This window comes from Candidozyma duobushaemuli, assembly GCF_002926085.2.
Source record: "Candidozyma duobushaemuli strain B09383 chromosome Unknown A_B09383, whole genome shotgun sequence".
NCBI lineage: Eukaryota > Fungi > Ascomycota > Pichiomycetes > Serinales > Metschnikowiaceae > Candidozyma > Candidozyma duobushaemuli.
This window is the reverse complement of record NW_020289901.1, coordinates 3,184,159-3,196,632: the sequence shown is the minus strand read 5'-3', so window position 1 is coordinate 3,196,632 and position 12,474 is coordinate 3,184,159. Positions and strand designations below refer to the sequence as shown.

At 47.6% G+C, this 12,474-nt stretch overlaps 6 protein-coding genes across 6 annotated transcripts; 2 read left to right on the top strand and 4 right to left on the bottom strand. All coding sequences in view use genetic code 12, as the record gives it.

Moving 5' to 3' along the window:
• Positions 1-287: 287 nt before the first annotated feature.
• Positions 288-2,738, top strand: CXQ87_001440 (glucose-induced degradation complex subunit; the record flags this gene model as incomplete). Its single annotated transcript, XM_025479976.1, has 1 exon — positions 288-2,738. The coding sequence occupies one exon, from the start codon at positions 288-290 to the stop codon at positions 2,736-2,738; it is 2,451 nt and encodes an 816-aa protein (XP_025339449.1).
• Positions 2,739-2,915: 177 nt separating this feature from the next.
• On the bottom strand, positions 2,916-3,625 carry CXQ87_001439 (uncharacterized protein; the record flags this gene model as incomplete). Its single annotated transcript, XM_025479975.1, has 2 exons — positions 2,916-2,922; positions 2,970-3,625. 2 exons carry the CDS (start codon positions 3,623-3,625, stop codon positions 2,916-2,918), a joined length of 663 nt encoding a protein of 220 aa, XP_025339448.1.
• A 345-nt stretch (positions 3,626-3,970) lies between these two features.
• Positions 3,971-4,971, bottom strand: CXQ87_001438 (membrane insertase; the record flags this gene model as incomplete). Its single annotated transcript, XM_025479974.1, has 2 exons — positions 3,971-4,876; positions 4,930-4,971. 2 exons carry the CDS (start codon positions 4,969-4,971, stop codon positions 3,971-3,973), a joined length of 948 nt encoding a protein of 315 aa, XP_025339447.1.
• Positions 4,972-5,217: 246 nt separating this feature from the next.
• CXQ87_001437 (transcription elongation factor) lies at positions 5,218-5,556 on the top strand (the record flags this gene model as incomplete). The annotated part of the gene is made up of 1 exon (XM_025479973.1): positions 5,218-5,556. One exon carries the CDS (start codon positions 5,218-5,220, stop codon positions 5,554-5,556), a length of 339 nt encoding a protein of 112 aa, XP_025339446.1.
• Positions 5,557-5,758: 202 nt separating this feature from the next.
• CXQ87_001436 (uncharacterized protein) lies at positions 5,759-9,727 on the bottom strand (the record flags this gene model as incomplete). Its single annotated transcript, XM_025479972.1, has 1 exon — positions 5,759-9,727. The coding sequence occupies one exon, from the start codon at positions 9,725-9,727 to the stop codon at positions 5,759-5,761; it is 3,969 nt and encodes a 1,322-aa protein (XP_025339445.1).
• A 941-nt stretch (positions 9,728-10,668) lies between these two features.
• On the bottom strand, positions 10,669-12,255 carry MSM1 (methionine--tRNA ligase; the record flags this gene model as incomplete). The annotated part of the gene is made up of 1 exon (XM_025479971.1): positions 10,669-12,255. The coding sequence occupies one exon, from the start codon at positions 12,253-12,255 to the stop codon at positions 10,669-10,671; it is 1,587 nt and encodes a 528-aa protein (XP_025339444.1).
• Positions 12,256-12,474: the final 219 nt, after the last annotated feature.

The window sequence follows — 12,474 nt, the reverse complement described above, 5'->3', positions numbered from 1 at the left end:
CAAGATTATTTCTAAAACTGCCACAAACGGCCAAATTACCAAATTCCAAAATCCGCTACTTGCTTGCACTCGTCTGACTCCTACCAGCACGCCACTCACACTCAATCTTATAAATCACAACCATCAAGATCCACGAAATTCCAAAAAACCAACGTTTGACCTTCTGGCCCAATTGCTATTTCACACCATTTAAAAAGTAAAATTCATTTTCTCCTTCAAAACAATTCCCTGGTGGCTCCTACTTCTTGCTACCCCAGACTGCGCGAACTCAAACCAACTACCACATCATGGCTGAACTAGTGTACGTGGTTCCACCATACCTCCTCAACACGTGCGTGGGGCTCGATCTCCAAAGAGAGGTTGCTGCCCTTGATGCTCAGCTAGCAGCCAAAAATGTGTTTTCTCCGCTGAAGCAAATCCGCTTTCGGCAACCCAAGGACATTGAGACCACCAAGGACGTATTCCTGAACGACCCTGCGGTGAACGACATGATCAAGGAGAAACTCAGGGATAAGTTTGCTGTTTTGGGCATGTTGGGCTCGTCTCCAGCTGAAAATGTTCTGGACGAGTTGTTGTATGGACTTTACGAGATATTCAAGGAACGGCTCAGTTTGGCCCAGGAACCAGCATCCATGGAGACCTCTAGAGCACTGCAAACGTCCAATGGATCCGAAAAGCTGAAGAAACTGGCCTTTGGATACCCCAGATTGGGTGAAGTCACATTCGGCCCGCTGTTCCTCAAAAACGTGGAATCATGCTTGTCCAACTACTCCTTGGAGGCCTTGCTCAATTGGGCCAAGGAGAGCTCTGAGCACAAGTACTCCTTCTTTCCATCGTTGGTAGTGGGAAGCCAAACGTTTCTTTCGCCATTGCCAATGTACTGGACTCCACTCTCTGTGGATAAGCACCTAGAACACTTGGACAAGAACTTGGGCATGGAGATTGATACACTGAGCGGCTACTCCTTGTTAAAGTTCAAACTACAAGAAAACAAACTACCATTCGATGACTTGTTCCGCAAAAAGCGCTACTTCAACTTCATTGCCAATAACGATGTGCAAGAGAAGTGTGGTATCTTCTATTACGAGGTGCTGGTGGACCAGCTCGCCACAGCCGCCTCGGACTACAAACCATTGATCAGTCTAAATGACTCCCTGTTAGCAGCAGGAAGCTCCTTATTCTTCACTTTGGGTTACACCAAGCGGAAAGTGCGTTTCGATAAGATGCCCACCAATACTACCACAGGTATCAACACACAGAGTTTGGACTTGAAAGCCATCCAGAGCAATATCTCATTTTACAATCAAAACGTATACAACAAGAAAATCGACGACGATACCCTTACGTTCCTCGGTGCCGAACCGGGTGTCTCGTTTGAGGGCAGTTTTGCGGTCAACTTCAACAACTCATGCTCCTACGCATCCATAAAAAGCGGCGACAGCTCATACAGAACTTCATCGCTCAACACCAACAGACGTTTCTCCCAGTTCAACAGACAAACCGCAGTTGACCAGGATACAAGTAAGATCGATGTCGAGGTCCCTCTCAACATCCATGCCAATAATCACGAGAGGATCAAGAAGCGTTACAGAACCGACACGGTGGGCTGTGGTGTCAATTTCATAGACAAGACTCTTTTCATAACGCTCAACGGAATCCTCGTTAAGGAGATAACTGAAAAGGAAATGGTGGACTCCAACAGACACAAGGACAGTATCTTTGAGCACGATCAAAAGATGGGATCTCTTTTCCCAATGATTGGCTTCCAGCTCTCTGAGCTTCTGCGAGACTTGCCTGGGGGCGAACTTCCAGAGACGGTGATCAAAACGAACTTTGGACTCAAGGAGTTCGAGTTCAACATCAATCGCTATGTTGATAATTCTAAGAAAAAGCAAGCCGATGAGCTCACAAAGATGATTGCAGATGAGTCTCAGACCCAGCCTCAAAATACAGTTCCTGACGATAGCTCGTTTGAGAAGGCAGTAGCCGACATACGCAGCGATTCAGAAGTCTTGAACAAGTTCATTAAGGGCTATTTGATACAACATGGTTACCTAGAGACATTGAAGTCTTTCAATGGTGACGTGGAGGACCTTTCGTCTCACATACATGGTGATGTTGACATGGAGGGAGAAGCTTCGAAGCAACAAGAAGCTTTAGTAGAAGAGTCCCATGCCACTCAGAGACACCAAGTGAGACTGTTAATCTATGATAAGAAATTCCTAGAGGCGGCTTCGTTCCTCGAGACAAACTACTCACTCCTCGACAAACTCGACTCATACATCTTCGAGCTTCGCTACCAGCATTATGTTTCTCTTGTGAAGCGCTACCTCAATATCAAGTTTGGCAATGACTTCGACTTCGACTACAAGGAAGAGTCAAAGGAAAAGTATTTCAAGGCAGTGATTCAGTTCAACGAGGAATTGGCCAAGCTGGTCTCGGCTAACACTGCAGCTCACGCAAAGGTCTCCAATTTCTCCGGTGTCATCTTGGCCAACAGCAAAGAGGAATTGAACGACATGCCTGGCGCCCAAAAAGAACTTGACAATCAGCATACCGAGATCGAAAGACTTGCTAGCCGTGTCAATGCTGCCATTTTAGAACTGCTCAATTTCGAGAAGATCTCAAAGCTAGAGCACCTTATACAAAGCGCAGGCAATAACATCAACAGCCTATGCATGGAAAACGACAACACGTATAAGCTTGTGAACTATGAACAGGATTACATTGACATCTAATTGGCCTCGGCTTTCAATTTGGTCTCTTTTTTGGTGCCAACCGCGGTGGCTGACTTTGCCCTTTTGGTGGTCTTGCTCGAGACCGGAGCCGCACGCTTCTTCGACTCGACTTCCACGATAAAGTCCAGTGCAACATCAAATTGATCGAGGGACTTTTCATCGATCTCGTTTGGAAACTCAACATCTGTGAGCCTGTCCGAGCGGTGGCTGTGGTACATTTTCAATGCCCACGCGCCTCTTTCTAACTCATCAAGTGAGTCAATTTGGTACTTTCTGGCGACATTGATCATCACCAGCAAGAAATCGTCAGCGTATTCCTTGAGATTGTATTTGATGGGTTGGCCCGGGCGTAGCGGCTGTTGGACAAAGTAAAGAAAGGCCTCGTCGCTGAAGAATGGGGGCGCCAACGGAGTGACGTCTTTAAGGACGGCCAAGAGCAAACTGGCCGTTGCAGGGCCTACGCCTCTCAATTCGGTCAATCTTTTCAAGCTCAGGCGTAGCGCGTTCTGGTACTCCACCAAGTCTACGTCCAGCCAATTGGGGTTCTTCTTAGCGTACTCTGTGAAGATCAGGAATCCGCTTTTCGTGGCCTTCTCGACAGATTCCTCTGAATTTGCCTGAATAAGCTTTGGAAGCGAAGGCCGGAACTTGCCCTTGGCGAGTTTCCAGTCCATGAGTAAAGCCAATTCGGCCTTGGTGATATACAAACGACCTTGGGAGTGCCGTTTGCTGAGTTCTTTAGGGAAGTCCTGGCTTCTCCATTTGTCCAATTTGTTCAAGTTCCACCCCTCCTTGCCGTATAGCTTCGACAGCTGGCGCAGGAGCTCGTCTGTGATCCGGGGGTATAGCAACTTTGTGCCATTGACCAAAGAAGCTTTGTAGTCCATGTTGATTAAAAGCCCGGGCTCATGCGCGCAACGGCTGCGAAAGTAAGACAATGCCTGCAAGATTTCGGAGCCTCATGGAATGCAGAAAAGCTCGCTCAAGGAGGGATTTGGATTTTTCATTTGTTGAAAAATTTGATTTGGCGGATTTGTGGACTACTTTTGGGTATTTTAAAATTGTGTACATTTGTTCCACAAAATGGGTATACCCATGCTTTGTCAGCTGTGGATCACCGTATCCATCTACCAAACGAGCTGTGATGTGAAAAATCTATTGAGCCCCTCGAACTTAATATGGTTCAGGCCGCCTGGATATATATACAGATTGAAGTAGCAGCCATGATACACCTACTCCCGAATGACAGGCTGGGCCGTAGCCAGCTTCAGCTTCTTGTAGTCCATACGTCTATGAGGGGTGTAGTTCAATGGAAATACAAGATCCAACACCACATTTTGCACCAACGAAAATACTTGAGAACTGAGCCAATAAAGCGTCAATGCCGTGGGTGCATGCAAAGAAATGGCCATCAAAAAGACCACACCCATCCGTGACAAGTTACCCAAAGAGTCGAATATCGTAGGACGGAATGCTCTCTTTCTGCCTGGCGCCTTCATCAACAGAAACGTCTTCAAAGTCCATTCGACGTTCAGAATCGCCACAATTCCAATGGCTATAGGGAAAATATGCAAAGGATCGAGAGAAGTGAGGTCTGTGAACCACAATGCTCCTTCTTCGTATAAAAGTGGATCGAGAGGTTTGTTAGCCAACGAGTCCCAAGTAGACCAGCCGCTTAGATTTCGAAACGTCATCGACATGCAAACCCACAAGGGGATCTGGGCAGCAGGCAAGAAGAAGTTCTTGTACAACTGCACACCATGGTCCTTGAAGAGCTTCTTCTGTCTCTTTCTGGTTTCTTTCGCCAGAAGAACCATGATCTCGTCATATTTCATTTGCTTAGCTGGGTTAGTCATTATGGGGGATTTGTCGACGGCTTTGGCGGCCTTCTGGGCTTTTCTAGCTAGCTTCATACGCAAGATGGGTCCTGTTGCAGCCACTATAGGTCTCAAGGCGTTCTGTTTCTGGACCCTGAGTCGCTGCATCACCGCCAAAGGAAGCGTCCAGAGACCTCGAAGGGTGAAAGTTGTCAATGGAATCACTGCCCACCAGGGAAGTCCAGATATGGTGTGGATGTGCTCGACGGACTGGGTGAGGATGTTGATGATGGCCGTCGGTTCAACGGAGAAATGGCGATGCTGTGAGCGGGGGGACTGAGATAATGAAGGAAATGCTGAATTTCTAGGGAAACCCTTAGGCCCCTGGCGGGCGCTAGGGTTCCGATTCGTAGCATGGAGTAGTGGTGATGAAAAGTAGCGATGTACTGCACAGCTACCACGATGGACCCCAGAAGTGGTCACCAAGTGCCACCAAGGCGGGCCTTGTAGCGTTCAAAATCAACTGAGATGAACAAATATTCCATTTATGTAGATCCCTTTAAGTCTAGCTTTTGAAAACTCTCCCCTACGGGGACATTTTCCAAATCGCGTCACGTGACCAACACCTCTTTTCAGCGTTCTCCAGAATCTACAAACCAGCCATGTCCTCCAAAACAGAAAGAGCTTGCATGCTCTGCGGCATCATCCAGCCGTACAGACGTTTTCTAGAGACCGGCTGTCCCAACTGCGAGTCTGTTTTGCACTATGCCGATAACGAGGACGGCCAGATCCAGGACTGTACTTCTCCAGCATTTGAAGGTCTAGTGGCTCTTGGAGACGACAACAAGGCATCGTGGGTGGCCCGCTGGCTCCGTATAGACTCCTTTGTTGCTGGATTATATGCGGTCAAGGTGAACGGAAAGTTGCCTCCACACATCATCAGTGACTTGGAGGACCAGAACATCAGCTATAGACCTAGAGACGGCAGTGCCGAGGATTAGCTGCACAGAAAAAGAGTGTATTATATTTACATAGTAAGGAAAGGAATGATAGTTGTTGTGTAGGCGGCACGATATCGTTTTGTTGACATTGTATGATCGTTGGATCGTTTAAGGCTAGATGTGCTGACAAGTGATTAGATCATATACTCCGTTTACAATAGACTTCCGTTTTCATCGCTTTTATAATACAAATAGAAAGGCTCTACATGTAGTGCCCCAAGGTCGTGGCGGTCTGCTGAAGCTTCTCCACGGTGGATGTCTTGTCCCACTGGGAGCGGTCGGCCCAGATGATGTCCATAAGCTTGGCCATGGCGAACTCGAGCTTTTCCACCGTGAATCCCTCGGTGAGTTCCACCATGCGCTGCTCAAAGAACGCCTCGGCTTCTGGAGGAATAGTCAATTGGCGGCTGGCATCAACAGCAAATTCACCTTCTGCCTCAGACTCACTTTCTGGTTCTTCAGGTGCCGTTGTGAGCACAACCTTCTTTTCTTCCGAGACTGGATCCACATCCATGGCGTCCGCTGAAGCAGGGAATTGCTGTGGCTCGGTGGTCTGCTCTGCCTCTTCAGTAGGCTGTGTCTTCTCTTCAGCTTCGCCGTTTTCCTTTGGTTCTTCTGTGACAGTTTCCTTTGGTTCTTCTGCACCATCTTCCTTTGATTCCTCTGCGCCAGTTTCCTTCGGTTCCTCGTTGTCCACCTTATTGTCTTCCCTAGGCTCCTCGGTATTCTCAAGAGCGTGGCCATTGGAGTCGAGGTCCTTAGGTGGTGCTACATCTTCAAGAAGACGAACAGGTTCAGGTCCATTGAGCTCAGTTTCGGCTTGAGCATTAGCAGCTTGCGTCTTTTCAAACTCCTCTTTAAGCTTTTTGTAATCCTCCACAAGCTTGGCCTGCTTCTCAACTTCCCTTGCCCTAAGGTCCCTACAGGCCTTGGCGAATTCAGGATTGTTGAAGTCGTCAATTCCAAACTGGGCATTGGTCATCATCTCGTTAGCCTTGAGAATTCTTTCCCTGTCGCCAGAATTGAAAGCGTCCTTCACAATCATTCTAACGTCCTTGAGGAATTGTTTCGCTTCTGAGTAGAAACCGTTCCAGATTCTCTCTTCAATTGTATCCAAATCCATATTGTAGAAGAATTTGCCGGTATTCAATTCCTTGATCATGTTGGGGTGTTCTGGGTCTTCGGAAATGATGTATGCCACTTCGTATGTGATCATGGGGTTCTCCAAAATAGAAGGCTCGTACAAGTGGTGCAAGTAGCTTTCGTCAATGATTGGCTTTCTGAAACGCTTGTAACGGTTCTTGAAAAGATCCATTAAACCAGCAAGCTTGATCTTCAACAAATTCTTCAACCTCTTGTCCTCGTACTCCTGCTGCTTGTCACGCTTCTTGCCTAGCAGAGCCACGCTCACTGTCTCTGAAGGAACAACCGGAAGCTCTTTCAATTTTCTCTTTGGCCTATTCGCCAAGTCATTGAGGAACTCGAATGGTTTCATCTTCAACGCATTCTCTGCGGTTTGGAAAAACTTCCTTCTCGACTCTGCATTTGGATTTTCCAAAAAGACATTGTTGCTGTCACCCAGGATTCCAAGGGTGATCTTGATATCAGACTCCAACTCGTGAAACTGTCTCTCGGCCATTCCAAGCAAAAGAATCTTTTCATTACTCTTCAAGTTTCGAAGTAAGCCGGCAAGAGTTGCTTTTGCTGAGTGTGTCATCACATCGAACCATGTATCGATGTTTGGAATGAAAATGATCGAAGGCTGGTGCCTCCTGGCCTCGATGAAGGTCTGAACAATGCACAGCTCCGGGGTTCTTGTGACATCGCCGAACACTGTGGCAAGATCTAGATTTTGCACTTGGAAACCTTCAAGTACGTTAAGAATGGCAGCACCAAGGTACTGTTGGCCAGCACCTGATTCACCACATATAAGTAAATGGGGCTTGCAAATACGAGAACTTTCCAAACTCTTGAGAAGCTCCTGTTTTCCAAAGCCACCATCGGCATCATGAATTGTTGGGTCCAAGTACATGGCGTCCTCGAGATTGGTAAGTTTCTTCTTGCCGCCAATGCTCACAGAATCTGGAAGCAAAGCACTCAATTTGGATACAATTTGATCAAGAGAGCCTTGAAGAATAGGTTGTAAACGCTCAGGAAGAGGTGCAGAACCGGTCGATGTCGATCTAGCACTGGATGGCACAATCTTCTCAATTGCTCTCATGAAATCCTTAGCAATAACTTTGACCTTGGTAGGGTCCACTTTGAGCTTGTCGGTAGAACGGTAAATCTGGGGGTACTTTCTTTGGATCGAATTCAAAGCTGCCTCCGTGCAAAGTGCACGCAAATCAGCACCACCGTATCCCTTGGTGAGACCTGCAATTTTCTCGACAAAGACTGGAGATAATGGAGGCTCCCACTTGCGTGTGTGGATCTTCAAAATCCGTTCTCTGGCGCTCAAGTCAGGAAGGGGGAAGTAGAACTCTCTATCGAAACGACCTGGTCTTCTCAATGCTGGGTCCACAGAGTCAGGTCTGTTGGTAGCACCAATCACAATGACCTGCCCTCTGTTGTCCATACCGTCCATAAGTGCAAGCAAAGTGGAGACGATACTGGCATGGATTTGTTCTTGCTTCGAGGAACGCACAGGAGCCAAACCATCGATTTCATCGAAAAAGATGATCGAGGGCTGCTGGTTCTTGGCCTCTTCAAAAAGCAACCTCAATTGACGCTCGGCTTCACCAACCCACTTACTCAAACAGTCTGCACCTTTACGCATGAAGAAAGTGATCTTTCTAGAAGGAGTAGAGCAGCTTGCAGCGAGAGCTCGGGCCATCAACGTCTTACCTGTACCGGGAGGACCGTGGAAAAGAACTCCTCGAGGTGGTGTGATTGAGAAGTTTTGGTACAACTCAGGGTATAGAAGAGGCAAAGCCACCATTTCTTTAAGCTGGTCAATGTAGCCATCGAGACCTCCGACAGCAGAAAAGTCGATGTTCATATCGACGCCAAGAGGATCGGTGTCACTGAGACTATTCTTCTTCTTGCCCTTATCTCCCAATGCCTCTGCACCGACAACTTTTGTATTGTTGAGCATCCCAGAAGGAGCCGGAGCAGCACTGTTAGCTGTCAAAGGCGTTTTACCCATTGAGCCACTCACAGAGGGTCTAGGCTGGGTACCTGCGCCAGAAGAAGGTACAAATTCGTCATCAGAGGAGTCGGACTCGTTTCCACCAATCATGCTATTGCGGGCATCCGCTGGCATTCCAGGGATGGGGATACCACCAGGAGGGATGTTCTGGCCCAAAAGGGAGATGACATCGCTTCCGCCGAATGGACCTGCGGTGGGGAAAAGCAACTTTCTGAAATCGCTCTTATTGCCCACGTTCTTTCTGTTTCTCTTGGGAGGTGGAGCGAATCTGGCCGCACTCAAGGCGTCCAAATCGTGATCATTCTGAATAGCTGGTGGGATTGTGTAGTCGACCTTCTCTCCACGCTCTCTGAGCTTATGCTTGACTGGACTCTCTTCCTCTGGTGACAGATCGTACAAGTCCTTGATTTCCTGGTTGATGTCGTCCTCCTGCTCCTCTGCCTCGTCTTCAAGGTCGTCAGCACGCGTAAGGCGTTTTCTGGATCTTCGTGGCTCGGCCAGCCGCGATCTGGATTTGGGCTTTCGTCTCAGTCTGTTTTTGCTTGTGGAGCTGTAGCCGTAGTAGTCGTCCTCGCCATCCTCCTCTGGCGCAATGAATTGCTTCTCTCGTAGCCTTTCAAGAAAAGCGTCATCTTCTTCAAAAGCATCGCTTTCGTTTTCTGACTCGTTACTGAGCTCGTCTTCCTTGAAGTCTGAGTCCTCTCCATCTGCATTCAGCCTGAGGCGTTTCGACAGTCTTCGACTCTGAGCCCGCAGTCTTTTCGTAGGAATAATCTCGTCTTCATCGTCAAAATCCTCGTCTTTAGCGTCATCCTCTTCTGGTGCTGATTCAGGTTCTTCGGGCTCTTCAGGTTCCAACTCGTCCTTCACCTCGGGCTCCTCCTTGGGTTGTGCTGGAGCGTCAAAATTCTCATCTTCCGAGTCTTCAAGGTACGAGACCTGCCTTCTGGAGCGACGGCTCGATGTCTCGTTTTCGTCGTCACTACTAGCCAAATGCCTAGAGCTCCGTGTTGGTTTGACCATTTCTTTGGCTCTGGCTGGGTTGTAGGATAAAGTTACTGGGACGATGATTGTGGAAAGATTTGTAAAGGGCCAATGCTTTCAGCCAGCTCTCTGCACTTTTGGAGTGTGTTTTTTGTACTGTTTGCAACACCAGGGAGCTTGGTATTTTCACAGCCAGTGTCGGTTTTTGAGATACCGCAACGCTGCGGTCACGTGACGCGGTCGACTCTGGACGGCTAATAAAGATGCCATTATTTCACGCTACAGACCGAATTTGCCAAAATAAATTGGATATTCGTTTTCCTGAGCTCTTCAGCAGTCTAACCGTGCCACTTTTGGCCCACTTTCGTGCACTCAATGTGGTTTCAGCAGACCCCCAGAAACGCTCGTTCAACTAAGCGTGTTTGCAGCCACGTCAAAACGGCCCGTATTATTATGTACGCCGAAAATCTGACAGCCTGGTGGATGCCGGTCCTGCAGAATGGACGTGTTCGAAGCGTCCTCGTCTTTCTTTTTTCATCCAGCCGTTCGCTTATCACCAAATACGACCATTGACGTGCCCCACGTTACACCAAAGAGGAAATCGATGAGGATCTTGATGAGATGGTTTTGCTGCTTGTGCAACGTTGGCGTGAAGATGGGAAAAAGTCGATTTTTGGAGATTTACAGGTTTTTCTACATCTAAGTGATTTGCGTTCAATCAGGATAACGATGTCAGTCAAACTTGGTCATTCCATATTCTTGAAGTGGGGTGGGAGGCGACGGTGGTCTTGTCGAGATGGTGGTTTCATGGGTCGTGCGCGCACCGCCACATCCAGAGTCCCATTGGCTGCGAAATGTGGTTCAACGTGATAGGAAATACACGGTCACCGATTTACATTGGGTTTCTAAAAATTCTATTTTTCCGTGATTATAATAGGGAGGTTTCCCCTAGTATCTATGTACATGGCACAACTGTGCCTCTAGTCTTTGGCACCCTCCCGTGGCTTCACCTTGTGCATCAACTTCTCTTCATACTTGCGATTAGAACCGTCTCCATACGTCAAATCGGCACCTATCTTAGCGTGGTCTAATGTTCTCTTATCCTTATCAACTCCTAGCCGGCCAAGAATCTTCTCGGTCAAGTCAGGCATGTATGGTTGAGCACAAAGCGTCGTTACTCTGATACCCTCCGTCGCTAAGAACAACAAGTAATTCCGGATAGTTCGCTCCGGTGAAGGGCCGTCTCCCACATGCTTGTTGTACAGCCATGGCTCGGTTGCTTGGAAGAACTCATTTGTCGAGTCCACCACTCTCCACCACTCCTTCAATGCCTTCATATGATCAAACAGCGCCAACGAATCGTCCATTGTTTGTTGAAGGCTGTCAATGCTTTTCACGAGCTCGTCTCGTAACAGAATGACCTTTTCCTTGTCCAGATTGGTCACATTGTCTTTCCTCAACAACTCGTCAATCTTGTCAAACTCGCCCGCCTCTGCCTGTTGCAAGCCACGGGAGATCTCGAAGTTTGGAGCACAAACTCTGGAGGTCAAATTGGCGAATTTGTTCAAAAGCATCGCTCTGTGATGAAAGAATCCACTCTCGCTGAAGTTGCTGTCCGTATTAATGTTAGACTGCTCCATCAAGAAGAAACGCAATGGATCAACGCCATAGTGGTCAGCCATGGCATAAGGATCAACAACATTTCCAATGCTCTTACTCATCTTTTTCCCGTCACACAACCAGTGGGAATGCACAAAGATCGTCTTTGGAAGTTGGATTCCAGCAGCCATGAGAAAAATTGGCCAATATATACAATGGAATCTCATGATATCTTTGCCAATGACGTGATGAGCGGGCCAGATGTTTTCCAAAGCTGTTGTGTCTGCTTTCGGGTATCCTGCTGCGGTCAAGTAGTTCAAGAGGGCATCAAACCACACATAGACCTTTTGATTTGGGTCGTTGGGAACTTCAATACCCCATTGGAGCCTGGAAGTGTGACGAGAAACTGAAAGATCTTGTAATTGGCCCTCTCGTAACTCCTCTAAAATCTGCTTCCTTCTTGGCTCTGGTTGAATGAAATCGGGCGTCTCTTCTATGTAGCGTATAAGATCCTCCTGGTAGGCTGATAAACGAAAGAAATAGTTTTCTTCTTCCTGGTAAAAAACCTCGTTTCCAGTTTCTTTGGAGATTCTGATGGTCTTTCCATCCTTGGTGATCTCTTCAGTCTGAGACTCAGGATAGAAAGCCTCATCACTGACGCAGTACCACCCACTATGTTTCCCCTTGTATATGAGCCCCTTATCCATCATGATGTTCCAGAAGTGTCCCACTGCTTCCACGTGGTCAGCATCTGTAGTTCTGATGAACCTCAGGTACTCGATCTTCATTCTCTGGGCGAGATGCTTGAAATTCTGCGAAACGTTGTCCACCAATTCTTTGGGAGGAATGTTTTGCTTCTCGGCAACTCCCTGAATCTTCAATCCGTGCTCATCTGTGCCTGTGAGGAAGTAAGTTTGGCGTCCTTCTTTTAGTTGTTCCCATCTTACCCTTGTATCAGCTAGAAGCATGGAATAGAGATGTCCAAGGTGGGGACTAGCATTGACATAGAATATGGGTGTTGTGACATAGAATGGTTTGGAAGTTTGTCGTATGGACCGGCTAAAATGCCGAAATAGGACGGATTTCATGAATATCACTGGAGGTTGTCTGGTATGATATTGTGAGCATGCAGGCCAACCAAAGAAAAGGTACCAAGTTCCACCATCAACACAGCTAGTAGGTTGTAT